This window comes from Melanotaenia boesemani, chromosome 4 (assembly GCF_017639745.1).
Source record: "Melanotaenia boesemani isolate fMelBoe1 chromosome 4, fMelBoe1.pri, whole genome shotgun sequence".
Taxonomy (NCBI): Eukaryota; Metazoa; Chordata; class Actinopteri; order Atheriniformes; family Melanotaeniidae; genus Melanotaenia; species Melanotaenia boesemani.
The window spans coordinates 10866626-10893562 of record NC_055685.1 but is presented as its reverse complement, the minus strand read 5'-3'; the positions used below and the strand labels follow the sequence as shown (position 1 = coordinate 10893562).

Genomic DNA, 26937 nt, shown 5'->3' with positions numbered 1-26937 from the left:
ATCCAGAAAATATTTATGTTGGTTATTTTATGAAATTCTGGTTTTTTGCACCCATGTACAGCATTTTGTAATTTTTATCTGTGAAAAGGGCTTTATAAATAAACTTTACTACTCAATACTTATCTCTGGGAAGACTGGTTACAACCCAAACCTCCAGTTATTTTACTCAGTGTACGGCTGAAGTGGTTCGAAACTACTGTGTGCTCCACATAAAGTCAAAGAAAGCAAATTCAGTCCAGTTCACTTCCACCACATGTCCATGCAAACATCTGCCTCCAACGTTTCAATGCCACCTTCTACAAAACCTACTGGGCTGCAAAAATACAAAACCACCTTTAATTTAAGAGCTTTTATTGGGAGGGTAAATTAGGGCAAATCTGAGGCCAGAAAAAAAACAACATATGGTCAGAATACAAACATAATTTGTAACACACAAGTTCAAATATTAGTTGACTTACCAAATCATCATCATCATCTTGACTAACTCCAGGATCCTCCTTGTCTCAACTGATAAACGGGAAATAGATCAGAGTTGATAAATAATTCACACCACTCATTACTTAAACATTCTCCTGCTGTCATATGGATCTGCAGCTACAACCAACTCAGGCTGTTTTCAAGTAAAGAGAGTTGAAATGAGACTGTTCTATAGCTTCTACCAGAGTTGATGAGGGGTGGTATGGATGGTCTGGCAGATGACAGTTTCCTCACCGTCAGTGGCCAAAGCATCCTTCAACACATGGCCCATCTTGCGGTGAGCAGATCTCAGTTGAACACATGAAGTAGATCTGAGAGAGAGGCACAAGTTAAGCAGGAATTCAATGTGTGCAGTATAATAAAGCAACAGCGGGAGGCGACTGGTCAGAAAGTGGAATTTTACAAAAAATGGCCTCTTCGAACACTTAATAAACGCTGATGTAGAGATTTAGATCCAGCCAAGCATGAGGCTGCATGTTTCGGCTGAATAGGCGGGCATATACTTTCCACCGTTTTGTTCCCTTGGGGCACACAGCTGTATATTTAACCTCTTAAGCTTGCTAAACATAACTAAAGAATCACGATGCAGTTTGCCAATATGGGAAAAACTGCTTTACCTTCCTGCCATAAAATCAGAAGAAAAATAAACTCATTTTCACCAAATACATACGAGGGTGGAACCAACAGCCAATTAGCTTAACAGCTTTTTTTTGGCTGCTCTTCCAGTAAAATTTAACAAGGTGCTCATATGCATAAAGTTGAGCTGTATAAAAGTTCTTACGAACAGTCAAGTCCCTGCTCTACAGCTGAAAGCAGTCTGTGCGCTCAGTCTGCAGAGTCAGGAATAAATCCTGATGGACGAGCCTGTTGCTAAACGGTCTGTTACAATACCGTGTCACAACACGGACTGTATTACACTGAACCAGCTTGTAGAAAGGTCTTACACAACAGATGCATGGTGTTAAAACCACAATACAGCATTCATTTGGCAATAAAATTTGAGGTTTGAGTATCAGATGCCAAAAAAGTGCTCTCTCAGGGTCCCTTCAAAGTAGCTTTTAGCTTGCTTTGCTTACTCTGACCATGGCTTATTGCAAACATTAGGTACTTACGAGCACTTCACAAAACTCTTCTTAAATAAGTTAAAAATATTCCTTTAAATTTCTTCATTTTCAAAAGCAAACTCCAGATTTTAACCCCATTCAAACCCAATTTGCTTCAATTCATTAGATCAGATTGTATAAAGTTATTTTAAAAAGTGTCATAATGATAACATTAATAGTTTCAAATTTAAAAAAATGTAACCTATTTTTTATGGTAGGTATGGTAGGTTCTTTAGAGAGCAAGATAAAATTATTTAGAGGACAGTTAAGCTTTCCAGGGGAGCAGAAAAAAAAACTGATGGGTGCATTTACACCATGAGAGTCCAGGGGATCTGGCTCGATTGCGTTGGGAATTCCAATAAATTTTCACCAGCACCAGTATGAATGCACCCCAAGCCTCGGCAAAAAGCCTTGTTCCAGATTCAACCAGACCTCTAGATCAAATTCAAGAAATTACTGAAGTATTTAGATGAATACAAAACTTCTCCAAAACACAATTGATTCAGCTGCAGAGTCTCTGCTCAGTCTTACCTCCTCATCCATGTCCTGGAACTCATCATCGGGCAGGAACTGGAAGGTGCTGATGGTGAAGCGACGGGTCTGACTCTGAGGCGAAGATGGCTCCGAGTGAGACAGCACTGTCTTTGGGGGTGCTGGATCCAAGGGGTTGGGGCACCTAAAGAGTCATTTTAAAGTCATAAGTCAGAGAAAAACAGAAAATAGGAATCACAGCTGGTGTGCGTGCATTAAATCAACATTTTACTTCTTTCTTCAGCCACTTCTGCTGAACTCAGTTTTTGTGTGCATATTTTTTATTTTCCTTTCCACACATGTTCCAACATACCCATTGTAAAGCAGCACCCACACAGCCTTCCCAGAGCGGGGGTAGGCCACGCAGAAGTGCACCAGCAGCACCAAACTGGGATCTGGGGAGTTCAGGAGCTGCACTTCTAGATGGAGAGGTTTCCCCACCAACATGTGCAGAGGCTGGTGATACTGTGGGTAGTAGCTGCTGTAGTCAGCATCTAATATGAGACAATTTTATAGGAAAAGAAAAGTAGGAGTTGTTTAACAACTTCACATATTCAAAGCCATACATGTATTTAGCAATCAGATGCTACTAATAATGAATTTTACCTGGTCATTTGACTCATTTTCAAACAGCAACAGCTTGGTGTCTAAATTTAATCTATGTAAAATTAAGAAAATTTTACCTTTGGCAATCCTGAGCTGGACTCCAAAGACCCCTTGAGTATGAATTTCTGGACCCAAGGTGGGGGTTTTAACCACATAGCTCACAGACATCGTTGTTCCTGGTACATACCTGCACTCCACCAGCAACCTGAAAATTAAAGGGACAGAAAGCACAACAATTAGAGTCACTTTTATTCTTATTTCTACGTTTATTTGAATGTATAAGCAGAGCTTGCAATAAAATATCAAATCTACATTTCTGATTTCCAGTGTTACTGTTGAGACTGATTAGATGTACAGCTTTCTGAGGTGGTCAGGCAGCATGTCCTCAGAACTAGCTTTGAAAGTAAATTAACTTGAGAAACAGATGCTCAGCCTCCTCTTGGCTTCATCGCTCCATCAGCTTCCCCTGGAAATGTTCAGGAGTGCATCTGTTGTGCAGCAGCTGCATTTCTAAGAGTTCAGATTTGCTTTGGCAGCAATGCTCCTGTTTCGCCGCAAACAAAAGAAATGCTTTGAAGACATTTTTGAACATTAAAATCTTTTCCCACTTGTTAGATTTTTTTCACATTTTAACAGGACAATTTCTCATCAAGTTATTTTCATTTATTTTGTCAGTGTAGTGAGCATGAATCCACTCAATTACTAGTTAATACGGTATTTTATAAAATATGTAAATCAATTAAAAACTATTACAACAAAAATAGAGCTGGTGAGTAAAGCTTGGAAGAGAGTGAGGCACAGTGTTTATCTCGAGGACCCAGAGGAAACACCCACATCAGGTATAACATAAGTAAATTATCTGTGGCAGCTCTGATGGAGCTGCAACACGATGCAGGCGCTTGCTGTGAACACTGCAGGTAACTTAACAAGTAGTAACATGAGCTGACCTGACAGGTGAATCCCTCGTGATGGTGCCATAGTTGAGGCTGACTGCTTGTATCATGTTGATTATCTCCACCATGTAGACAACGGTCTTCCCTACCACCTGTTGGGACAGAAGTGGAAATTAAATTCTGTATGCAGACACTTAGAAAAATGTAACATACTTGCTTAATCCCTTGCACAACCAACACTTATGATAATTTGCATGCAGAATATCAAACCTGTGCAACAGTGTGATCCACTGATGTACTTTTATATTTCTACACAATCAGCTACAGAATTAATGTGCTGTATAAGGACATACACACTTGACAAAACTCAATACCTAAAAGGAAGAAAGAATGACAGGACTGTATATGATAGGACCTTCCAACAAGCCCAGTCAGCTCCCTTCCATAGACTGTATATAAAAGATGGACGGATGGACTGTGACGTCACCCAGAGGTTTCTGAAGTGCAAAAGTGAAGCTTGTTGGGCGGTTCCTACCATCATCATCTTGGCAGCGTTATGCCTGCTGTTGCTCCCGGAAAACACAAAAATGGCAAAGTGGGCTGAGAGGGGGGGGGGGCTGTGAGCGTGGGGTTGAATGACTGAAGTCTATCAAACTCCAAGCTGCCTGTAGCTAAGAGCTAACTGAGCCAACTCGGATCTAACGTGAGCTAACCGGCTAATGAAGGTAGGTGGAATAAAGCTAAGGCGCACTGTTAGCCATCTAAAAACCACGTTTGTGTCCTTCTTGCTGCGGATATTGTATACATGTCAATCAAAAGGACACACTCCTAATTATGCCGAATTTCAAGATTAAATAACATTGAAACGGATGAGTTAGAAAAAACATTCACCCCCTCACAGTTGTCATGAAGGTAAACTTGACCTATTAATCCTAAAACAGATTTTTGTAACAGGCTTTAAAACACGTTTATTTCTGCTGTGAAGTTGGTCTTTTTAACATGGGAGTCTATGGGGATTTGCTCTGTTTTGGATCCAACCCCTAGCGGATGAGGGGTGAACTGCACTTTTTTGCACTTCTGCATTGGCTTCACATTTTACCGCCAGAGGTTAAAAAAACAAAAAAAAACAAAAGCGTAAAAATAAAATATATAAATATAACAGTACCATACCACTACTATAATTAGTATAGTGTATATGATTATTTGGACCCAAACTGGCAAATGTGCTTAGTACATACAGCGGGCCCTGCTGCAGGCTTTGACCTGGAAGTAATAGAAGCGACCAGTACACAGAATGACCACAGCTATAAAGCTCTCCATTTCACTGCTAAACATGGCAGACGTTGCCCTTTATTTTCTTCAGAATAATCCTTAAACCAAAGAAAGTGTGATAATCTAAAGAAAAAGGGGAGTATTTCCACCTGTCTGTAGTGGAGTAAAGCATTTTTAGAATGGAGGTATGTTGGTGTAAGAAAGTTTTAAGCAAATGTGTCAGGTCTTCAGCAGGATGAACCGATGCACACATCCAACTAAAGAACAATTAAAAATAAAAAGACTGACCATTTCAAATCTACCATCAGTAGACAAATTCAAACAGCTTCTAGGTGGCTCCAAAATACATTGACATCTTTGCCAGATGTTCTGTAAAATACCGGTGAGAAATGCCAATAGCTGCATGTTGAAAACATTTAGCTTCATCTCCAATGTCAACATGTCTTTTGCCGTAATTCAAAAACTTGATATTTTAAAAAATTACTGAAACAATAATTTTTATTTTAGATAGAGTAAAAATTTAAATATTCAAATAATTCTGACCAGCACTGTATGAGATGTGTAACAATCAGATAAGATCAATTAAGCTAAATTTGTCTTCTTGGATTTGAAAAAAATATATATAAATCAACATCCCAATATATATTCTTTAAATGAACACTTCTCCAAATCAGTGTTCAGACATCGTTCTAAATTCTTCAATATTTTATTATCTGCATTTATTAAGTAAATCTCACCACTCTGCGTGTACCGCAGCCATCCATTGGGATATTGAACAAGGCATACTCAGACGTTGTTCTCTGTGGTTTGCAGGTCGAGTTGTTGGCAGCAACAAGCAGAGCAGGGGAAAGAGGGGGTTCTGTGAGGGAGGCGGGCACTGAGAAGATCATGCGGCGGTCAATAGTGCACTCTGGAGGGGGATACAACCACACAAACAGATATGCATGCACAGTTATGAAAAGGTCAGATGAACAAAAGGTCAGAAATCTCAGGAGGCAATTGATAATGAGACCCAAGGTATCTTCCAGCCTTTTCACATTCTGCGTCACTACCAGCTTGAATCATGCTGTGCTGGCCCCGAATATGCTACTTCACACATCCAGCAGCAGTAGCACTTACATTTCTGTACTCAAAACAGCTCAACTGTACCAAGCTAAGTGGCGTGAAAATGCCAGTAGGGACACTGAGTGCAACTCACCATCCATTGGGTAGTAGCAGGCGGGAGGGTGCTTGTTGAAGCAGCAGCCCATGGAGAGGCACTCTGTCTGGGTTATAGAGCTGGATCCACAGGGGAGGCGGTATTCGCTATGAAGGTTGCACTCTGAGGGGCAGCACGACAAATGTCAGGCACATGGTTAAAATTACTCACCAGTCTGGAGAAAACAGTCTTAGGCAAATTGAACTGCCTCTCAAACAAAAAACACCTACCATGCCCAGACCTCGGGGCCACAACTGGACAGGAAAACTGAGCCTCCTTTCTTCCACTTTCTGTCATGTAGATGACAGTGATGATGTAGTTGTCACCCTTTTGAGGAAAACAATACAAGAGTCAAAGGGTACATAAAACGTTACCTTATACAAAAGGTCATGTGCTCAGTGTGAAATTTAAGTCAATACTTGCCTGCACGCTCATATGACAGTGTGGATGTAACTGGAGAATCAAATGAATTCTGCCATCTTTGCCTTCATTTGCATAATACCCACAGTCTTTTGGGGCTTCAAGTAGATTCATCTGGTTCCCCTTGATGTCTTAAAAATAAAAACATGTTCTCTCATATCAACAGCTTATTTTTGTTTAGACTTCAAAGGGCATAATTACAGCTCTTTATATTTAAAAAGGCGAAAAAATTCTCCAGTTAAAAAAACAAAAAAAAACAAAAAAAACCTCATCCCAGCCCCCATTCACTGCACACCAGTGTCCGTGAACCATGTGAACTCATGCAGAACTGATGGTTACCATATGCAACTAACATACACCACCATAGACAAAAAAGCACACACCTTTAACAGCCATTTCTGAAATGGGACCATGGGGAAGCATTACAGTCATCTGCTGGAAGGAGCAAAAGACCTCAGTCAAAGACGGACTGGTCTTGTCCTTGGTGGTGCTCGATGGGGGCGGGGTAGCTGGTGCTGGAGTTTTAGCAATACTTTGGTATGGGCATTGCAGGTCCCAAGTCCTGTTCTGCCACACAGAGAAGTCCCAATATTGAATGGGAAAGGAAACAGTCGTGGGAGGCTAAAGCAAGAGAGGGAAAAGAAAAATCAATAAGAGCAACCACGCATTGTTTCCAGCTACTGCATTTAAAAATAAAGCTGAATTTAGCTCATCTCACAAAACACAGTTCTCACCAGCTTGGTTAAAAACACTGCACCTTGCTGGTGTAAGGTGCTGTAGTGACAACCCAAGTAGTGTAATATGCAATTAACAGTGAACAGAAATTTATCAAATTGAGTCTGACTTGTAACTCGCTGTGGCAGGCAGGCAGAGGTGAGTGGAGGATGACCCCATGGCCCATTGTCCTCTGTACCATGTATTTACAGATTGGAGACACACTGGAGAGGAACACCCATTTTTTCTGGAGGTCTGAGATCAGAAACAAGTCTTTAAATCCTAGATTTTAGCATCAATATCTCTACGTAATTAAACTAAAAGGAAAAGATGATTCAGAAACTGGTGGAATGTCTCTGAAGCAAGCAGCCATTAAAAAGTGGTAGCTTTTAAGTGTAGAAGATAAAATTATTTAAAAAAAGATTTGAATCAAGAGAAACAACCTTCCTTATAATTTAGTGACCAAAAACATTTTGGATACCCCGATGCATTCTCACCCATCATTTTCACCAGTTTACCCATTCTTTCAAGTTATGAAAAGCACTCCACTATGAGTAATGCGGTATTTAATATGTCATGCATTGTAACCTTATGCAAGCCGGCCATGCTAATTAGAAGGCATCAATCCCCAAAACATTTCAGTTTAGGAAAGAGGCCTCAAAAAGGCTGAAAATCTGTGGTCTACTGGTCGCATTTCTGAAAGTACTGGGTACTGAGTGGGGCTTATAGGATACCGTGGAGATAAAGTGAATAGAAAACAAGGCAATGAATAGAAAAAAAAAAAAAGAAAAAAAAGTCTTCCATTTTCACAGGTATGAATAACGAACTTCCTATAAGAAGGTGCAATATTGCCAGATCAAAGTGAATCCTGACACACACTTCCTGTTTTGCCTCATCTGGCTGGCTTTAGCCCTGCAGGTCAGACCAGCAGTCTGGAGTGATGTGCAGCAGTGCAGCCACATCTAAACAAAATGGCCAGCATGGAAGTCAGAAGAAAACCTGTCCTGCATCTCCACAATTAGGTTCAGCGATGGAAGTTTGCAAATTAACTGGAAATCAAACCAGAATTTTCTGGAAACAACTTGCATGGAGTGGTTAAGTTTTATACTTTAATTAAAACCGACATGTCATAGTTAACTTTACACCTTTCAAAAAGGTCAAGTCTTCTCCTGCTCATAAAAAGTCACTTCTCACCAAGAAAGGGAACATCTGTGTACAGAAATACTGACCTCTGACCTGAATGGATTCTGGGTCTGCAAAAGGCAGGAAGACGGCCATCCTCCCCTCCAGACACTGTAGATGAGGAGTCTGTGGAGTAAGCCATGGTGGGTTTGTGCTGGTAGAGGGAATTTTTGATGAAGGTTGAACATTTGGATAGTAGGGCCAGTGTGGATAGAGTTGCTGGTGGTGAGGTGGGTAGAAAACGGGATAATTAGGATAACTGGGGTAAGTGTTGTCACTACAGGTGGAGTCACTGGAAGGCTGACACATGCCTTGTGGGGTCGCAGGTTTTTGAGGTTTCTCCCTGGCAGATGGAGGATCTGTAGGCAGTGGGAAGTGAAAGGGACTTTGGAAATAGAATTGGCTTGAGCTGCCACTGGTGCTGGCTGTAGGGCTACTGGGTGGAGAAGAAGGATGTGAAGCAGGGTTGGAAACTGGCAGATGGGGATTGTAAGGAACTTGTAGATAAAGTGGATTAGTTTGATGCTGTGAACCCACTGGTTGTTTCTGTGAAGAGGGAAGAGGAGGAGTAGCGGATGACTGGGTTGTGGATACTACACTGGGAGCAGGGTTTTCTTTTGTCGTCTGGCTCGATGCCATGTAGAAGTATGGTAAATGGGGGTGATACCACACAGCTGGTAGTTGAGAAGAGCCACCAGGCAACTTAGAAACTTCATGAGCAGAATGACCCCACACCAAAAAATGGTAATGAGGGGGGTACTGCAAGTTTGATAAGCTGGCAGGTTCTGAAGGATAATAACGCTGCTGCTGGGACTCAGAGCTGCCATGGGTAGGCTGAGGTGGATGGGAGGACTGTGGAGCAGGACGGTCAACCTGGGGCAGCTGGTGGTAAAGGAGGCCGGGGAAGGGGTAGGGATGGTAGTTTGATAGTTGTGCAGTCGTCTCCTGGTTTGAAGTTTGAGAAGTAGGAGAAACTGGCACACGAATGGCAGGATCTGGGACGAAGAACTGAGGTTCACCAGGAGACAGAGGAGACTGAGGTGGCGAGTGGGCATAGAGAAGCTGAGGAATGACTGGGCAGGACAAAACATATTCTTGATCATCTAATATAAGGTGGAGGTGAAGACCATCCTGTTTTTTTAATAAAAAAGGAAAACAGGTTATTATAATTATAAGCCACCAACCTGCTACAATGATCCATTTGAATTGCACAACTTACATTCACAGTAACACAAGGGGCACTGTAGGACACAAAGAAGGTAAACTCCTGAGGTTGGGAGTCGATCTGGAGTCCACACAGTTCAGAAACAAACGGACTCCAAGCTTCATTAACTGTAAAACAGGTCAGACATTTGTCATTTTAATAAACAGTCAGTTTCAGGACTTACTTACACAGTTCTTGTTGTACAGTTCACCGACTGTACCAGAACTTTACATAATGTTTTATATGCCAACTTGGAATAAATCTTCCTACAACTGCTGTGTTTTTCTATTGGTATTTTGTACGAAATTAAAGTAATTAAGTCAACTAGGGGAGAAAGAAAAAAAAAGGGGGGGGGCATCTTTCCTTAAACAATAAGATAACCTGCTTGGGCCAGCTGAATAAATACCAGTTTAACACAGACTATTAAATATGGTACTTCCGTATAAAACAGCATGGCAAGCTTCAGCATCAAATCCCGTATCTTTCTTTATTCTATCTTTCTTGGAGACCCAGTAACAACCACAACAGGACTTTTGCTTCTATTCAATGTAACAGTGAACTTCCCAGTATCAGGCACATCACTCCACCCAATCATGAAGGCAAGTGGAGTACAGCGCTCTTGGAAGGACTCAAATAACTTTTCTATAAATAAATCTGAGACATGAATCCAACCATAATATATTAAATTGTATTAAAAATACATTTAATCCTGTAATATTAATTTTTCAAATTCATAACACCCTATTAGGGTTTTACTCAGAAGAACTCTAATCTGACCAATCACAAAGCAGGAGTTCTGATGTGAATTTGTGATTCTGAAGGAATCTCAAAATCAGCAACGTAAGCAAAACTATTATAAATAAATGTTAAAGTAAAATATAATTTACCCATGTTAATATTTCATTTTTATATTTGTGCATCCTGAAGTTGCTCTGAAACAGCTTCAATATAGCAAACCTCCAGCTTAAATAATGGAGTTTTGCTTCTTTTTACAACTAAAGGGTGTCATATGATAGTTTAGTCAAAAGGTGTCAATTCAGTTTCAAAGATCTCTTCATGATATGACTAATAAAAATCTAGACAGTTTATTTTTTCTTAAACATAAAACATCACTGAGCAAATACCTTTCATGCCCTAAATGGCAGTTGTGAACTGTAATTATATTATATTTGAAATGTAAAACACAAAGCCAAAAGCAGAAGCGTTGAGCCATCATACCAAGGACTCCCAGCACAGGTAGATCCTTCTCATCGCCTCGTATTTTCACAGCCATGCCGTAGTGCGAGCAGGAGACTGAAAGGAACGATGGGGACAACGCGGGGGAAGCCACAGATGTCGGGCAGGACAGCTTAAGTGGGCTGCCCAACCACTGCATAGGAAGCACATAACTGTCATTCTGACAGAGGGAAAAACACATGAATATATGAGGAGGATGGGAGGTGTGGATATATGTGGAAATATGACACATATACTGCTAATACCTCCTGGATGATGTAGCATCCATCATATGGCACCATTATCTCCAGTTCACTCCATGATGCCTTCACTGTGTAACCACAGTATGAAGGTAACTGGAAAACAGAGATGGGAGAGGCTCCATCTGTAGAGACAAAAGTTGGTTTGAGCTTTCAAACTGAAGATTTGGACATGTGGAACAATAATCATATTCAGCACTTCTCCCCACAAAGAAAGCAGTAAGTTACTGGAAATCAACTTCTGCACTGTGAACTAAATTCACCTATTTATTTAAATAAGCTCATGGACTAGAAACAAAAAGGCAGGCTAAAATTCAATGCTGGAATTTCTTGCAGAAACTAAAAAGGAAGCTCAGTGTGAAAAAAATAATTTAATTAATCTTCATCATCTAAAATGAATGCATTGTCTTTGCACTGAATTTAACCAGAGATCAAATCTTCTACAAGAAAGTCATCTAATGTTCATTTCTCTTAAGGGAGTATTAATCTATACTGCAACATCACCATCCAAAAACCAATGCCAACTTCAAGAGAATCTTACTTCTGTCCACTTGCAGATGTGTGAATCCTTGACCAGAAGCAGTGAAGATCATGACTTTTGCATCACACTCCACCAAAGGTTTCATAGCCTCCCACTCAAAGAAATGCGGACTGGAGTCAGCAGATAGGCCCAAAACCTTCCCTTTAACTTCAGGGAAACCTAGAGGAAACATTAAACTGTGTGGATCCACAGCTCCCCTCATGTTCATGATTATTAAAAAACTAAAAATGCATGCTGACAAATGTCTTTGAACGTCTGATGAGAGCCTACACTACCTAGAATGGATCTTCAACTCAAAAGAGAATACTTAGTTATAATTTCATAGCATTTGTCACATTTTTCCAGGTTTCTGAAGCAAAACACTAAACTTTTTCAACATCCAAATACCTGTACACTTTTTTTTTAAATAATAAATGGGGGTGGGGGTTTCTCTTAACCTGTAAAATCTCCTTGATATCCATCGTCTGAGTCTGGAGCTTGTTCCCTGGGTTCCGCTCGGACATTACCAACAATCCAAGATGAGCTGTTCAGCGTGAAGTTGTCACCACTTTTATCAAGGTTCACTGCACTACTTCTTCGGAGTGGCTCTTCAGGAGAAGAAGTGGAGACAGCTTGAAGCTGGGAGGGAAGTTTCTTGTACAGATAGGTACCTCTAGTAACCTGTTGAACCGAATTTGACTGACTTTGCTGCTTATGTGTGTCTTGTTCAGTCCTTTTCCACACGGTTGAAGCCGACTCGTGAATTTCGTGGGTAACTGAATCATTCGCACTCCGCCCTAAACTTACTGGACTACAAAATTGAAAATTGTAAAAGTAAACAGTTGCCAATGATAAAAATAACCGTACTACTGGTTTCGGCTTGAAAAACATCGCCGTTTGGTTGACGCTTTTAGCTAACGTGCGAACTGACTACACCTGAACAGGAGGCCATTAATTAAGACTCGCCAAGCACGAGCCAATTAAAGAGCAGTAGCATAAAAAAAAAAAAAAAAAAGGAAATGGAATAAATGCGCATGTCAGTCTTTCAGCCGGCGCTACTTTTCCTACTATGTCTTTGTACTCTGTTTTATAATAACACATTGTAGCTTTGGCATTTTAGGTATTTTATGTTAATATAGTCACTGGGGACATTTATTTCTGATACTTTATTCAGAGGCGCTTTTCACGAGGGGGGTCTCACTCTAGGGATGGCTCATGCACCCATTAATGTAATATACCAACATAGAAGATCTATGATTTCCATGTTTGTTTGTATGATTAGTTTTCATGGGATTTGTAAATAGCTGTTTAATATTCTTATTTACATTTTAAAAAGTTCGCCAACTTTTTGGAAATGGGGTTGTAAACAAATTGATCAATGATCAAAATTATGCTTTGTTTTGCTACTTTACTTTAGAGTCCACAGCACAGAACTGCACTGTGAGCTAGAGATAAGATAGTTAGCATTTATTCCTAAAAGATCTACCATTTTAAATTAAGTCCTGAATGTCTCTCCAGTGGACTTCCAGTGGAAACAGGATATCAGGCAGCTAGTTGTGCTGAGGCCCACATGCTATGACTGAAATAGAAGAACTCTATCGTCTCACAAGTGACACACAAAGAGAACCAGCATTGCTCAGCAACCACTTACAATGCACTGTGACATGAGAAACCATAAGGGGTCATGCATAATGGCTTTAAATTACTGCCAGGAGAAATTGCTTTGTCTGATTTCCACACCCTTTGACAACAACACAGTTCTCAGATGAGTTTTATCTCATTGTCACTACAACACAGAGACTTTCACTCATTTCTCTATCGTTACCTGCAGTCAGCATTACACAATGACACAACTAGTTGAAAATGTATTCACACTACAGGAATCCTGGGTTCAGTGACCTACAGTGTCTGATCTGAATTCAACACCAAGCCACAGTTTGTGTCTGAAACATTTGGAGATGTTACTCATGACTATTTTCATAACCAATTAGGCAGATGTTATATTGTAAATTGATCTAAGTGATTGTGCATAAAATATCAAATTGTGGAAAAAAAAATCCAGCTACAATAATGTCATCAATTCAAATAACTATTTTCAATTTATTACCAGCTCAAAGTGATCAAACTGTAACATCTGTACAGCTATAACTGCAACAACATGATGAAAGTACTAAAAATAACCAAATGATCATCAAGAAAACCAAAATTTGTATAGATAAAAAGTAAAAATGTGTTCACATAAATTCTAAAGTGTAATCCCAAAACCCAGAATGGCTGTAGAACAAAGGGAGCAGACAAAATGGGGTGAAGGGTTTAGGCAATGCTAAAATAAATAAATAAATAAAGGCATTTCATACAAAGGTACCCGCTGCACACAGCCTTCCTTATCAAGCTTTATGCAGGAATCACAGAGAAGCTGGAGCCTAGCAAAGCTGCTACTGGATGAAAGGTGGTGTAGACTTTCACCCTTGTTAAACACCATTACACACGCAAAGCACCAATTTCTGGTGTTCTACACATAGTGATGTGCCCCTTCTGTGCCCATCCGTTTTATTTAGAAATGTGACAGGAAACAGCACAACTTCACCAGCTTCTCTCCAGGTCTACCGTCAACTACCTTGAAATAAGTTCATGAACTTTCCTTTCAGTCATTTTCCTTACAATTGGGTCCATTTCGTGTTTAAACCACTGTGTGAAAAGATGGACAAAGCCATCTGCTGTTTAAGTGCTTTTAAAAGAAAAACCTCTGAAGGCCACTAGAGGTCAGAAGGGCGTTTACTAGAAGTTCAACTATCAGCACCTTAAAATTACTGATGGACCATTGCTTTTACTAGGCAAGGGGTGACTAAGAACATTTTTCCATTCATCCTTCCTTCCACTGTATGAAGTTTGATAGTAAAATATCCCACAATACACCCCACACCATGATCTTCCCACGTCCAAACTTCATGGTTTAAATTGTGTTTTTGGGATGATGTGCAGCACCATTTGTCCTCCAAATTATAGTGTATATTATGGCATCCCAAGAGTTCAGTTTTGGTTTAATCTGACCAGAAGGTATTCTCCTAGTAATAATCCATCATTATAATCCATCATTAGTTGTTTTTTTCATCCTTCATGGGATGTTTTTTTGTGTGAGGCCTAAATAACATGACATTTTTATTGACCATCAGTTAGGACTATTCTGGATTACTTGGGTTGTTACCCACATCTTGAGAAAAAAATTGAATCTCGATAGCCTAATTAGAAATAAATTTATTGAGAAAATGTTATGTCACCAACTGTAAATACAGTACATAGTATCCATATAGTTAGGTTTTTTTTCTTGTTTGTAAAAGCTAGAATATGACTGGGTTAGACTAAAAGTGTATAAGGAATAAGGTCATCAGAAAGCTAGTAACTTTATCCACTAGTTCCTTCTCTCTTATGAATGTCCAGATTGTTGTGAAGTTGATGATCAGCTTCAGTTTCACACAATGTTCAATGCAGTAATTTGATAATAAATGGTACAATCCGCCTGAGTTTGACCAGGCAGCAGCAGAAATTATGCTTACAGGACTTGACATGCTCTGTAGGAAAACAGTGGATCAGGAATCACAGACATCTTCGAGAATCATCATAGTAGCTTTTAAAGGGTTTCTTGAAGTTCTGCAGCAAGGCATGGAGAGGAACTATGAGAAAGCCATATGTAGCATCAAACTGGTGGACACACTCTTTGTGGCAGGCATTTTAAAAGGAAGATCCCAAACTTTCCACATCAGTGCAGTGAGTTGCTTTTGCTTGTAAGGCTGAGTACATGATTCATGTTCATATTCACGTGTACAACCATTTGTAACTCTCTGAATGAGCAAGCATTCCTTCACATATTACATTCTGGGTCGGCTGCGCTGACGATTCCTGTGCATGGGCATGTAACTGGTCTGAACTACATTAATACATATTTAATATTAACCTTTATTATTTCATTCTGGACTTTGTTCAGGTGAAGTCTTCCTCTGCTGTGTGTCATGCAACTACGTTTTTTTTCTGTTTGTATCTTTGCATTCAAAAGAGTTCCTGTTGTACAATATCTTGTTTTAAGTAATAACCAGGGTATTATGTTAAACATAATTATATTATAAAAGTTTCTGCATGATTCCAACATTTTCCAGGTCACTGTTTATCTGTGGCTTTAAAGTTTCAGTGCAGTGTGCCATTTCTGCTCTGAGGAGCAGGTGTGAACACACTGTCCTGACCATGAGTGAGATTTATGCTCATTATATTTTTCCCTTCTGCATACAAGTGACAGACCACATTTTAGACCATCAAAACAATTTACATTACACCACTGAAAACCTTATCATAAAAAAAAAATATATTTCTTAGTTTTCTGTATTTTCTGTGGTAGTTTCTATAATCACCATAGAAAGACATCAGCATGAATCCATTTAAAACAATATAAACAGTAAATGTACACTCACTGACCACTTTATTACATACACCTTGCCAGTACTCTGTTGGACCCCCTTTTGCCTGTCAGAACTGCTTTAATTCTCTGTATCATAGATTCAACAACGCATTTCTCGAGATTTTGGTCTATATTGACATGATAGCATCACACAGTTGCTGTAGATTTGTTAGGTGCACATCCATGATGCAAAACCAAATCTCAGAAAGGCTTTGTTTTTTTCTTGTTGTTTTTTTCTTTTTGAAATCTGGTGACTGTGGAGGCCATGGAGTACAGAGAACTCATTGTCATATTCAAGAAAGCAGCTGGAGATGATTTAAGCTTTGTGAATTTTTGCATTATCCTGCTGGAAGTAGCCATCAGAAGATGCTACACTGAGGCCAGAAACGGGATGGACATGGCTAGCAACCATTTCAGGTAGGTTGTGGTGTTTAAACCATGCTCATTTCATTAAAGGGGGCCTAAAGGGTGCAAAGAAAATATCCCTACACACAATTACACCATCAGCAGCCTGAACTGTTGACACAAGGCAGGATGGAGCCATGCTTTCATCATGCTCATGAAAAAATTCTGACCCTACCATAGCAGCTGAAATGGAGAATTATCAGACCAGACAACATTTTACCAAAGATGTTTGGCCCAAATGTGCATTTTTTTTCTATTTATTTTGGCCCAGATTTGACCTTAATTGATTGAGCGTTGACTAAAATGTGAGTGTGGCTGACAAAATTCAGCCACATGACCACTACATGTGGCCCACACGGAAATTTCCTTATCTATGTCCAGGCAGGCTGCCAGTATTAGGTTCACTTCTGGCCTAAAAATACTTGTCAAAATCCATGTCTAGGTCAACAACTGACATCTGAACCACATGTGACCCACAAGAGACTTGCCATAATCCACACAAGGCCAGAAACTGACATCTGGTCCACTTTTGGCCCACACACCACTTGCCAGTGCCATAACTGAGCCGTAAGTGCCAAATGTACCCCGGATTCAACCCACACTTGTCTGCTATCTGGGAATCTTCTTTTTTTTCCAATTTTAATAGAAGACTCTGGGCCTGTATGTTCTTAGCTGACAGAAGTAGCACCCGTTGTGGCCTCCTGCTGCTGTAGCCCATCTGCTTCAAGGTCTGACTTATACGTTCAGAGATGGTATTCTGCATGCAGGACCGACACAAACCTTCATGGAAACTTAAGCAGAATTAGATTTGAGAGCCCCCCACCGCCCCAGCACTACCAATGATCATTCCATACAATGTAAATGTAACACACCCATTCATTTGCATTATTTTGTGTTGGTTTAAATCATACTAGTGTCATTCTGGCTGTGGTTTTTAACAATACTGGGGTAGCAAATTCAGAAAAATGAACTATCATTAACGTTTTAAAGAGTTAAGTGTGAGTGTGGTATACTGAACTTTTATTTGTGCATGCTCTGTATGACAAAGGTAGCGGCCCCAGCAGGAACACTGAGTATCCAGAACTGCTCTGATGACTCAGTATGTGTTTTTATTCTGAGGAAGTCATCTATAAAGGGACCAAAGCTTTGTGATGAGGTCATGGCTAAATTCAAAACTATAGGTGTGATATGTGATGACTAAATTGTGAAACATGATGTAATAGGTAAAACAAAGGAGTTTACAAACAGCATATAAAGCGTTAAAGTCCTTTTAACTTTGTCTCACCAGTGTGTGAAATAAAGCGTGACCTTGGGTGTAATAGAACTACAAAGGAAATCAATTTCATACACATATACTATACTAGTTTTAGTAGTATGTGTACATACTGTATTGTAATAAAAATCAATATGTGGGCGTATTTCATATTTGTACATCTGTATGCTTTAGTTTTCCGCTGTAAGTAGAGATTATAAAACAATTTGTAACCATTTGTCATGGAATCGCTGGTGGGGTGGGGTCTCTGAGCAGCTGCTTAGTTTTCTTGTGCCCTGTCTGCATACCTTGACCAGTAGTTATTTGAGTTCCTGTTGCCTTTCTCTCATCTCCAACCCGTCTGACCATTCTCCTCTGACCTCTGACATCAACAAGACATTTTCATTGAGACAACTGCTGCTCAGTGGATATTTTCTCTTTTTCAGACCATTCTCTGTAAACCCTGGAGACGGTTGTGTGTGAAAATCCCAGTAGGTCAGCAGTTTCTGAACTACTCACACCAGCTCATTTGACACAAACATGTTCAAAATAATTTGAGTCCCCTTTCTTCCTCATTATGATGCTCACTTTGTTTGGACTTCATGTCTATGTGTCTAAATGAGTCACTACCATGTGATTGGCTGATTAGCTGTTTGTGTTTACTGGCCACTGAACAGATGTACAGTGTACATACAACCTTGGTGAGTGTGTGCACAGTTATGTGAAATTTAAAGCTCACCTTTGTTCAGTTCTAAAGTGTTCATATCAGGAAAATTAAAAAAGAAACATCTGGACCAAACCAGATCTCAAAAAAAGGGTGAACACAACTTCAGATAAACAACAAAACATGATACATTACGCTGTCTTTTTTTTTTTTTTTTTGACAAAAACTAAGTGAAAATGCAGAAGCTGTGTATAACATGCAAATTACATCCACTCAGTAGCTTGTAGAACCACTTTCAGCAGCAAGAACTTAAGGTAATTGTTTTCTTTATGATACTATCAGCCTTTCACATCAGTGTGGAGGATATCTGGCTCACTTTTTCTTGACAGTGTTGCTTCAGTTCATTGCAGTCTATCCACATTTGCTTTTTAAGTATATGACATCTTTGTTTCAGATGAAAACAGTGAGAGAGGGAAAAAAAAACAGCCTCCAGATTTTAAAGCGCTTAAAAACACTGGCTCTGTGATTACTGGGTAAACAGAGTTTTTTCCAAAACAATGAAGTTGTCTGCCCACTGAAAGGCAAGGGTTGTATGATGGTCAGTAATGACTGCTTCTCTGTGACAGCTGTAAAAGTTGTCCTTAAACTTCTCTGAAGACTAACAACACATGTCCTGTTTGCTGAAATTTGAAAATGACGTGCTGACGTGTAAGAACTACACTTAAGAGCCACTCACATTCCTGCACAGCACATTCAGCATGCATTTTTACTGCATGAACATAGAAGCCACAATGAATAATCCATTCAAACCTTTTAATTTATTTAGATTTATTCTAATTTTGATATTTTGCATTGGTAGAAACTGCTTCTACAGGCCAAAATTTCATTTAACTTAGTATGAAATGCCACCATCGGAGTGGAACTGCTGTTAAACAGAAGATGAGACCCCCGGGAGCTCAGATTGTACTGCACCACAACTTACATCAGTTCCTAATGGCCCATCTTTGGAGAAGTCATTTTAGAAGCTTAATGAAGCGGTAAATGTAAGAGGAAGGGAAGGCGTTTGACTGCAGGACATTTCAGTACATCCAAGGTTCTTGTGTTGTGGGTGGATGGGGGTGTGAAAATTCACTTATTAGGTGATCTGTTCAACTAAAAGAGTTCAGTAAAAAACAGAAAAAAAGTGATTAAAACTGAAGCCGTCTGAGTAAACAACTGTACGCACAGGGGTGGGTGGCGAGCAAGGACCGCCCCTAGAATCTGACTGTAACACCCAAGTCCCACTCCAAGTACAGACAATCAAATTCCAACTGGCCGTTACATGGTTAAACCTCAGATGCCAAAGTGCAGGTGAACGCAGCATGTAATGGACGTCTACATGATGTTCTACATGATATTGATCATCATGCATTACTTTACCCACTGCTGGTCTGAATGTGGACACTGGAGTAGTATATATATATATATACACCATATATAGGAAAGGTTAGAGCAGTCTCTATAACTGAGGCAGCTGAGGTCCTTCGGCATTCTGCTGGACGAGGATGTTTTATGAGTCTGTGGTGACCAGTGCCCTTATTTATGCAGTTGTGTACTGGGGCAGCAGATTGAAGGTGGCTGACACCAAAAGAGTCAGTAACATGATCTGTAAAGCCAGTTGGATTTTCATTTTTCTATTTTTTTTCACACAGTTTTAAGGAGCACTGCAATGCAGCAATTTTCCTCTGGGATTAATAAAGTATTTCTGATTCTGATGATGGATCTGTCCAATCTGTTTACATTTTATGAAGAGGATGTAAAAGTCATCAAACCAGTGGTACAAAATTAATTGTCCAAGAATGCTGACAAAACAGATTGCGATGTGGCTCAAAATAAGTTTTCATCTCTCAGTTAAGAACAAGTGTTTATGCAGGAGTGATTAATGCCATACAATGCAGGACCATCCTGAGTAGCCTAAACAGTTGCTTATTAAAACAAACAATTATTGGTTTTTTCCTTTTACATAAAATGATTTTATTCAGTTAGTTGTAATAAACAGTTTTTTATTCCCTAAAATCTAGACTTATTTAAATGGTCTCATTTAGGTGTGCTATCCTCTCACAAACTGAAGCCGTTTCCTCATAAAGTGAAGGAAGGGAGGAAAAAAGAAGAAAAAAAACTTTTGAAACTTTCAGGGTGGGGCTTACTGAGAGGAAAGAGAGTAAGAAAACAGGGAGATGTGTGTGCTGGGAATTAGAGACTGGGTGGGTCTACACAGCTACACATTCCCGACTAACTCCGTGTGATTAAAGCGCTTTCAGGTAACGTTTTTCACCTTGTTCACATTTTTATTTACTTCCGACCGACGCACCGTAAACTGTAAAAATCTTTTACATTTAATTTACGTGCAAAAAGTTACTTTAAGTGCTTTAAAGCAGCCTATAAGTATATATATTATGTGATACGTTAATTTTAGAAGTTGGACTTTTTTCTTTTATAATAAATGACCGAGGTGCAAAAAAGTGCGCAGTTTTGTAGGCCCAGCTGGATATTTAGGTTGGAAATTTGCGTGTTAAGTTGTTGCACTCTCGCGCTCTTTTCAAAGTTGTTGACTGTGTGTGTGTGTGTGTGTGTGTGTGTGTGTGTGTGTGTGTGAGAGAGAGAGAGAGAGAGAGAGAGAAACGGAGCGACATCCATTTGGGAATGCTCAAACGCCGCCAAACAAATGCGCCTTTCTTGTCCACGGAAACAAGCGAAAGCGCTGAAAAAGTAGAGCCGACAAGGGTCGGTTTTAAGGGGTTAAATAGACGCAAATAAACCCGAGTCGCTTAATTCCAGGGAAAACATTGTAAGAATGAAAGGTTTTGATGCGAGCAGAGTGTCTGAATCCAGATGTGCGTTATTAAAAAAAAAAAAAAAAAAAAAAAAGCTGTGAGACTTCAGGGGGCGAGTTTGGACCTGCATACAACGACCCCCTTCTCCCCTCTGTCCGTTTTTCTCACCCTCTTTCTGCGTGAAACTTTTATGTTAATAACTGTGATAACTGACGCAATAAGTCTGCAGCCTGGAAAATAAATAATGATGCGCATCCTTCCGCATTTTTCATGTTATCTCTTTTCAGAAGACCACAATGTTGGTGTTGGCAGGAATCGTTGCTCTGCACATTACCACCATCATCCTGCTGCTGGTGGCCACAATCGATAATGTAAGAAGTCATTACTTGTTGTCTTATCTAAGTAAAGCCTATAGCCTGGCTTTATATAGGAGCACAGATGTCAGCCAACAGCTTGTTTTAGTTAAAAAAACAAACACATGAAACTGCTCAGTCAAGCCTGCATGTAAACCACGAAGAAAATACCCAGGAGATATATGCCAAAATAGGTTTTTGCCACCCACAGAGCTGCAAATCTTCAAACTGCCACAAAACTGGTTCAGCTATGCTTACAGAATAATAAGTATGTGGAAAAGGTGGTGAATTGCTGCGCCTGCCCTGATACACATTCATACTATGTATAAATACACACAGGGATGACAGCACTGTGAGGAAATAAAGTATAAACATTTGCTGACATTAAATCTGCAAAAACTCACAAAATATTGCTAAAGTATTTATGCCCTTCTTGATATTTTTCTAATCAGCATTTTCCCTCTCTTCAGGCCTGGTGGATCACAGATTCTGTGTCAACAGACTTGTGGGGCCGGTGGGAGTTGGCAAACTCAGACTGGCATTACTTCAACCTGAAAGACTACCCAGAAGGTAACAAAGACACATGAAAGAGAAATATTGCCTAGTGTCAGTAATATGATATTAAATGGTATTGATGGATCTGTAAATAGCTGTAAAAATATGTCATTTAAAGAAAACATGGCTGCAAAGTCAGCTTTCCTTGTGTCTGTGTTATTGTTGAACTTTAACTCACCACTTGCTGGTTTTGTCATCCTGCTGCTGCAGAGTTCCTCCAGTCGGTGCAGGCCACTTCAGTGCTGGCCTGTGTTTTTGCCATCCTGGCCTTGTTTGTGTTTCTGGCTCAGCTGTTTACCCTACCCAAAGGCCAGAGGTTCACCTTCACGGGCATTTTACAGACAATCTCCTGTAAGTAACCTGAAGTCTGATACGTATGATGTGCATGCACAGGAATTATTGATTTAGCTTCTTGCTCTTTATTGCTGAGACCTGCATATTTATTATTATTATTATTCTTATTATTTTATGGAGGGATGTGCACTAAATGTTTGATTAAGTGAGATTAACAGCGCCGTATGACCTCAGCATTTGTCTTACGACCCAACTCGTGGAGCATAGAAAAATAAGGGTTTTATGTGATTCTTAAAAAAAGGAAGACAACAATATTAAAATCTTCAACACTCCCTCACCTTCACCAGGCTTTTATCCTGAATTAAGAGAATAAGCCCAAAGACTCTTCTGCTGCAGGGTCAGTGAGGATGCAGAAAGTTGAAACAGCTAAAGACTCATATCTCTGTGCAGATAAAGAATTTGATCTGAATGTTCTGAACATAAAACTTGTTTCTCTCAGAGAGGGAGGGGGGAGTAAAAAGTTATTGTAAAGATGCAAATGTAAAGTGATGCCCATTCCAAAGAGATTTATGTACATGATGGTGTAAAAGAAATTTGTCATTTCTTTTTAAACTTATTGAGGTTTAAAATCCTGCAAGTTTTTGCTTAAATTCTTTTCAAATGCACAAATTAAAATCTCATGATTTTACTTGTCTTTCCTGTTTATTTTAGGTGACTGCAAATCAATGGTAGTTGTAAAAGCTGCCAGTCAGTTTGCAGGGAGAGAACAATCGGAGCATGTAGCTTCAGTTAGGACTACAAGCTGTAGTTGTTACAGGTGCTGAAGTTAGCAAATGTTTAGCATTTTTGCTTTAAAGTTCTCAGATTAGTCATGTTCATTCTACTCATTTTGTAGGAATTTAATTAGAGAGAGTAGGACTATAATTGGTTAATGTAAGGAAACTGATTCACAGTCAACACCTTAAAAAAAAGACACTTTGTGCCTTTTTTCACAAGGTGATGTAACTTGAGGACTTGATGAAATGCTTTTTGTTGAAAGTACCACTGAGATACAGCCTTGTAATCTGAAGAGAGCAGCTCCACATTTCCTTTCTCTTGTATATGAGATCTGTTCTACAGTTTCAAGCTACCATGCAAAATAAATTTGGCACTAAAAACACAAATTACATTTAGTAAAGCTTAAAGCATGTTGGTACTGTATAAATTACCTAAGAGCTCACACTGGCACACACCAAGCTCAGACTACCTCACAAAAACTGATTAAAAAAAAACAAAGCAAAGAAAAAACAACTCATCTGCAAGATATTGATTACGATTCCTTTTTTAGGCACAAACTTGTTGCGAGTGTGTTGAACTGGCCCTGGCTGTTCAAACACTTTAAAGCTCAAAGTCATGCTTCACATTCTTCTGTCACATATCGGCTCTGTCAGCCCTGAGCTTCACCGTAAGTCCAATTTCTACGTTTTTAGCATCTGAGGTCAAGAACTAAGCTGCTTTTATCCGAGTTTTTTTTTTCAAAATTTCAAAATCTCAATTTCCAGCTTCTGACTGGGAAAAATTAAATAACACCAATTAGACATCAGGGTTCCTAATCTGGATGTAAAATGTAAAAAGGTGAATTTGAGCATTATTAGTTCATTCATTTCTTAAGCGAGCCCTTAGCTGCTGATGAGAGAGCCAAGCAAAGATTAAGAACAAAAGCGTTTCGACTTCCTACTTCCAAGGTACAGTGAACGCAGCATGGTTTATAGTTGTAAGTTGGTGGAGATAAAGATGAGGAAGCTGGATCTTTGTCCTTGGTAGAGATGGGATTTATGGTTCTTTGAAGGGAGCCAGATCTTGAGGAGTCGTTCCTTTCAAAGAGCCATTCAAAAGACTGGCTCGTTCTTATAATATCCTACGAAATTTCACAATATATAAGAATGACAATCAAAATATGTACCTATACAAAATCTAGTATACAAGAGGAAAAAAAAAATATAGGAAAAATATAGATAAAAACAAAGGATAAACCTGAGCAGTCAGTGCAAATTCTAGTAAAAGTTTTGGATAGAACTCAGCGTTTGTTTCCGAACAATACTCTCTACCCATAGATGCTTCATATGAATGTAGTGTGTTGGACATTAGACTTCTATGATGTCACAAATGTGATGAAGGCAGTGTGGAAAAGTTGTATATAAAAAGAATGGCTCACAAATGAACGGCTCACAGCTGTGAATCGGTTCCCATCGTTTATTTAAAAGAGCCTTTCAAAAGAATCGATTTGTTCATGAACGTCACGTCTAGTCCTTGGCTGGGAGTAGGATGTAGAAATGCACAACAGATTTATTAGTTTTTGAGGTGGCTGTAACTTCAAATGATGTTTACAAAGTGATTTTAACACTATTTGTCCTCTTACCTTCCAAACAATCTGTTCCTTATTATATTATCTTGTTTTTTTCATGCATTTCATATCATTAAGTTAAATATTTGGAGCCAGTGGATAGCAGCAGTCTGGAACCTGCACAGCTGTCGTTAATACTGTAGCACAGCAACACGTTTCCCTGGCAACAGGTGATGTAAAAAGCACTCGTAGATAACTGGGATCCAAATCCAAATAAAATTCGGTTTGGTAGTTTTTGTAGTTGTGAAGAAAGCCTTGTGTCTCACCTCAGCAGAGGAAAAACACTGGTTTTAATGACGGACCAGTGAAGATGCTGCTGTGTGAGAAGTTTACACAAAGTACAGCGGCTTTTTTGACGTGTGCTGTCATGAGTTTATGTCATGGCAAAAAAGAACAATGTGAAGCAGTCGCTCTTTTTTTTAATACAGTGGAAGCTTTAGGCATGTGTTCCTTGTGAGCCTTATAATCCTTCTAATAAGAGGAAATTTGATTTTTTTAATTGCATTGTCTTGGTGTATTCCCCCTGTTCTCTCCTGCAGGTCTGTGTATAATGACAGCAGCTTCAATCTACACAGCTGAGCTTCACACCAATGAAAAACAAGGCGGGTACGGGCACTCCTACATCCTGGCATGGATCTCTTTTGTTCTCACCTTCCTCTTAGCGATCACCTACCTCGTCCTGAGAAAGAAGAGCGAGTGAGAAGGTGAAAAGGATTAGGAGTCGTGTTCCTCTGTAGATGGAAAAACTAAGGTTACTTCAAACATCTTAAAGACGGTTTTAACACCATCAACAGTTAAGGAACATGGGAAAGTGTTGAAATGCTAACAAGAGCCATTTTAATATTTTGAATATGAGTTTTAGAATAGGACTGCATGGGTGCAAAATAGTCATACTTAAAATATACTCCCATTGTCTAGTTACATGAAGATTTGAAGAATGAAGTCTAGACATGATTATGTTTCAATAATTTGAGAAATATTACTTGCTGTTTTGCTGAGAGATGGCAAGATTGATACCACTTTTGTGTAGAGGAGGTGCTTTATTCTAGGGCTGGGCAATATGGCAAAAAAATCTCTTTTTCACACCGAATCCAATTTCCAATTTTTAAAAAAAAAAAAATTTCTTAAAAACATCCTACAATTGACAGAAAAAAGGCAAAAGAAATTTTACTACTTTTGGTCATTTCTTTTGTGAGTTTACTCAAACTTAAAGTCCAACTAACACCAGCTTTGATGCAAGCTTGTACAACAATACGCAGGGTTCCTGCCATTGTGAACAACATCATTTTGGCATAATATGTGTAAAACTATGAGCTACAGGAAGCTAGTTTTTGTAAATACATGCTTTACTTCATAATGTTTAACTTCAAACTAACTTAAAAACAAAATTAGAACCTCTTGGAAAGAAGTTTCCCTTTTTTTCATATTTTTTTTAAATAAAATTCTTTTAAAACATAAATCTAACACTGCATGATAAAAAATACAAAAGTAATTTACCCTATTTGAACTGGTATAACGCCGAGAAAAGTTTCATTAAACGTCACATTTTTGCATGTAAATGTTCCTTGTGGGTATACAAAAAAAATTAACGTGAATAAAGATGGGCTTTTCCACCCTATAAATGAGCTCTGTATCATTAGCTATATGCAACACAACCACACCCATGATACCGTTCCACAGGGCCCTTTTTTCATCATCCAAATGTACCGTTAGGACGTGGGTCGTCGTAGCGGGACTGTGGGCTGCTGTCTTATACATCTCGTAGGGAGCATCTCACTGCAGTGAAGCGCAGAGCTAAATTCCAGCCAGAAATGAAGGCTAGCATAACTATACTGGCTTACTTTACCACTTGTTTTCCGACGACACCTTGTCTCTAAGAGATAAAATAAAAAGATGAAAATAAAAATAATCCATTCATAAAAACAAATTGCCATAAAACAACAAAGTTGAATCAATCAAATCCTTTTTATCGCCCAGCCCTACGTTACTGTGATCTGGCAGCTGGGTGTAGCGTCTCATTTAGCAGAAACTAGGCTGGTATCAATCGTCTCATCTGCTTGGCGTCTAAAAAGTCAAATTTTATAACTACTTTTTGAGCCGTTATGTGAGAAAGTCCTTTACTCTCAGCAGATAGTTGTCGTCTTGGCAACTACATCAGTCCTGTTACAGAGCATTA

The 26937-nt window shown here is 39.3% G+C and overlaps 2 protein-coding genes across 5 annotated transcripts; one reads left to right on the top strand and one right to left on the bottom strand.

The window, feature by feature from the left end:
• Window positions 1–334: 334 nt before the first annotated feature.
• On the bottom strand, window positions 335–12546 carry LOC121639097. 2 transcript variants are annotated; one of them, XM_041984295.1, is made up of 19 exons: window positions 12054–12546; window positions 11617–11775; window positions 11082–11200; window positions 10819–10996; window positions 9616–9728; window positions 8444–9527; window positions 7345–7469; window positions 6884–7121; window positions 6504–6631; window positions 6311–6407; window positions 6081–6203; window positions 5620–5792; window positions 3665–3762; window positions 2795–2922; window positions 2425–2605; window positions 2112–2256; window positions 660–788; window positions 459–507; window positions 335–377 (listed from the first exon to the last, which is right to left on the bottom strand). In XM_041984295.1, the coding sequence occupies exons 1-17, from the start codon at window positions 12484–12486 to the stop codon at window positions 714–716; spliced, it is 3597 nt and encodes a 1198-aa protein (XP_041840229.1). In that variant the 5' UTR covers window positions 12487–12546; the 3' UTR covers window positions 335–377; window positions 459–507; window positions 660–713. The 2 variants fall into 2 exon arrangements, with proteins under 2 accessions (XP_041840229.1, XP_041840230.1); XM_041984296.1 differs by having other exon boundaries at window positions 712–788.
• An 8007-nt stretch (window positions 12547–20553) lies between these two features.
• On the top strand, window positions 20554–26647 carry emp1 (epithelial membrane protein 1). Of its 3 annotated transcripts, none has more exons than XM_041984343.1 (5): window positions 20554–20663; window positions 21464–21547; window positions 22000–22099; window positions 22295–22435; window positions 25301–26647. In XM_041984343.1, the coding sequence occupies exons 2-5, from the start codon at window positions 21473–21475 to the stop codon at window positions 25459–25461; spliced, it is 477 nt and encodes a 158-aa protein (XP_041840277.1). In that variant the 5' UTR covers window positions 20554–20663; window positions 21464–21472; the 3' UTR covers window positions 25462–26647. The 3 variants fall into 3 exon arrangements, with proteins under 3 accessions (XP_041840277.1, XP_041840278.1, XP_041840276.1); XM_041984344.1 differs by having other exon boundaries at window positions 20563–20663; window positions 21467–21547; XM_041984342.1 differs by lacking the exon at window positions 20554–20663 and adding an exon at window positions 21031–21126 and having other exon boundaries at window positions 21467–21547.
• Window positions 26648–26937: the final 290 nt, after the last annotated feature.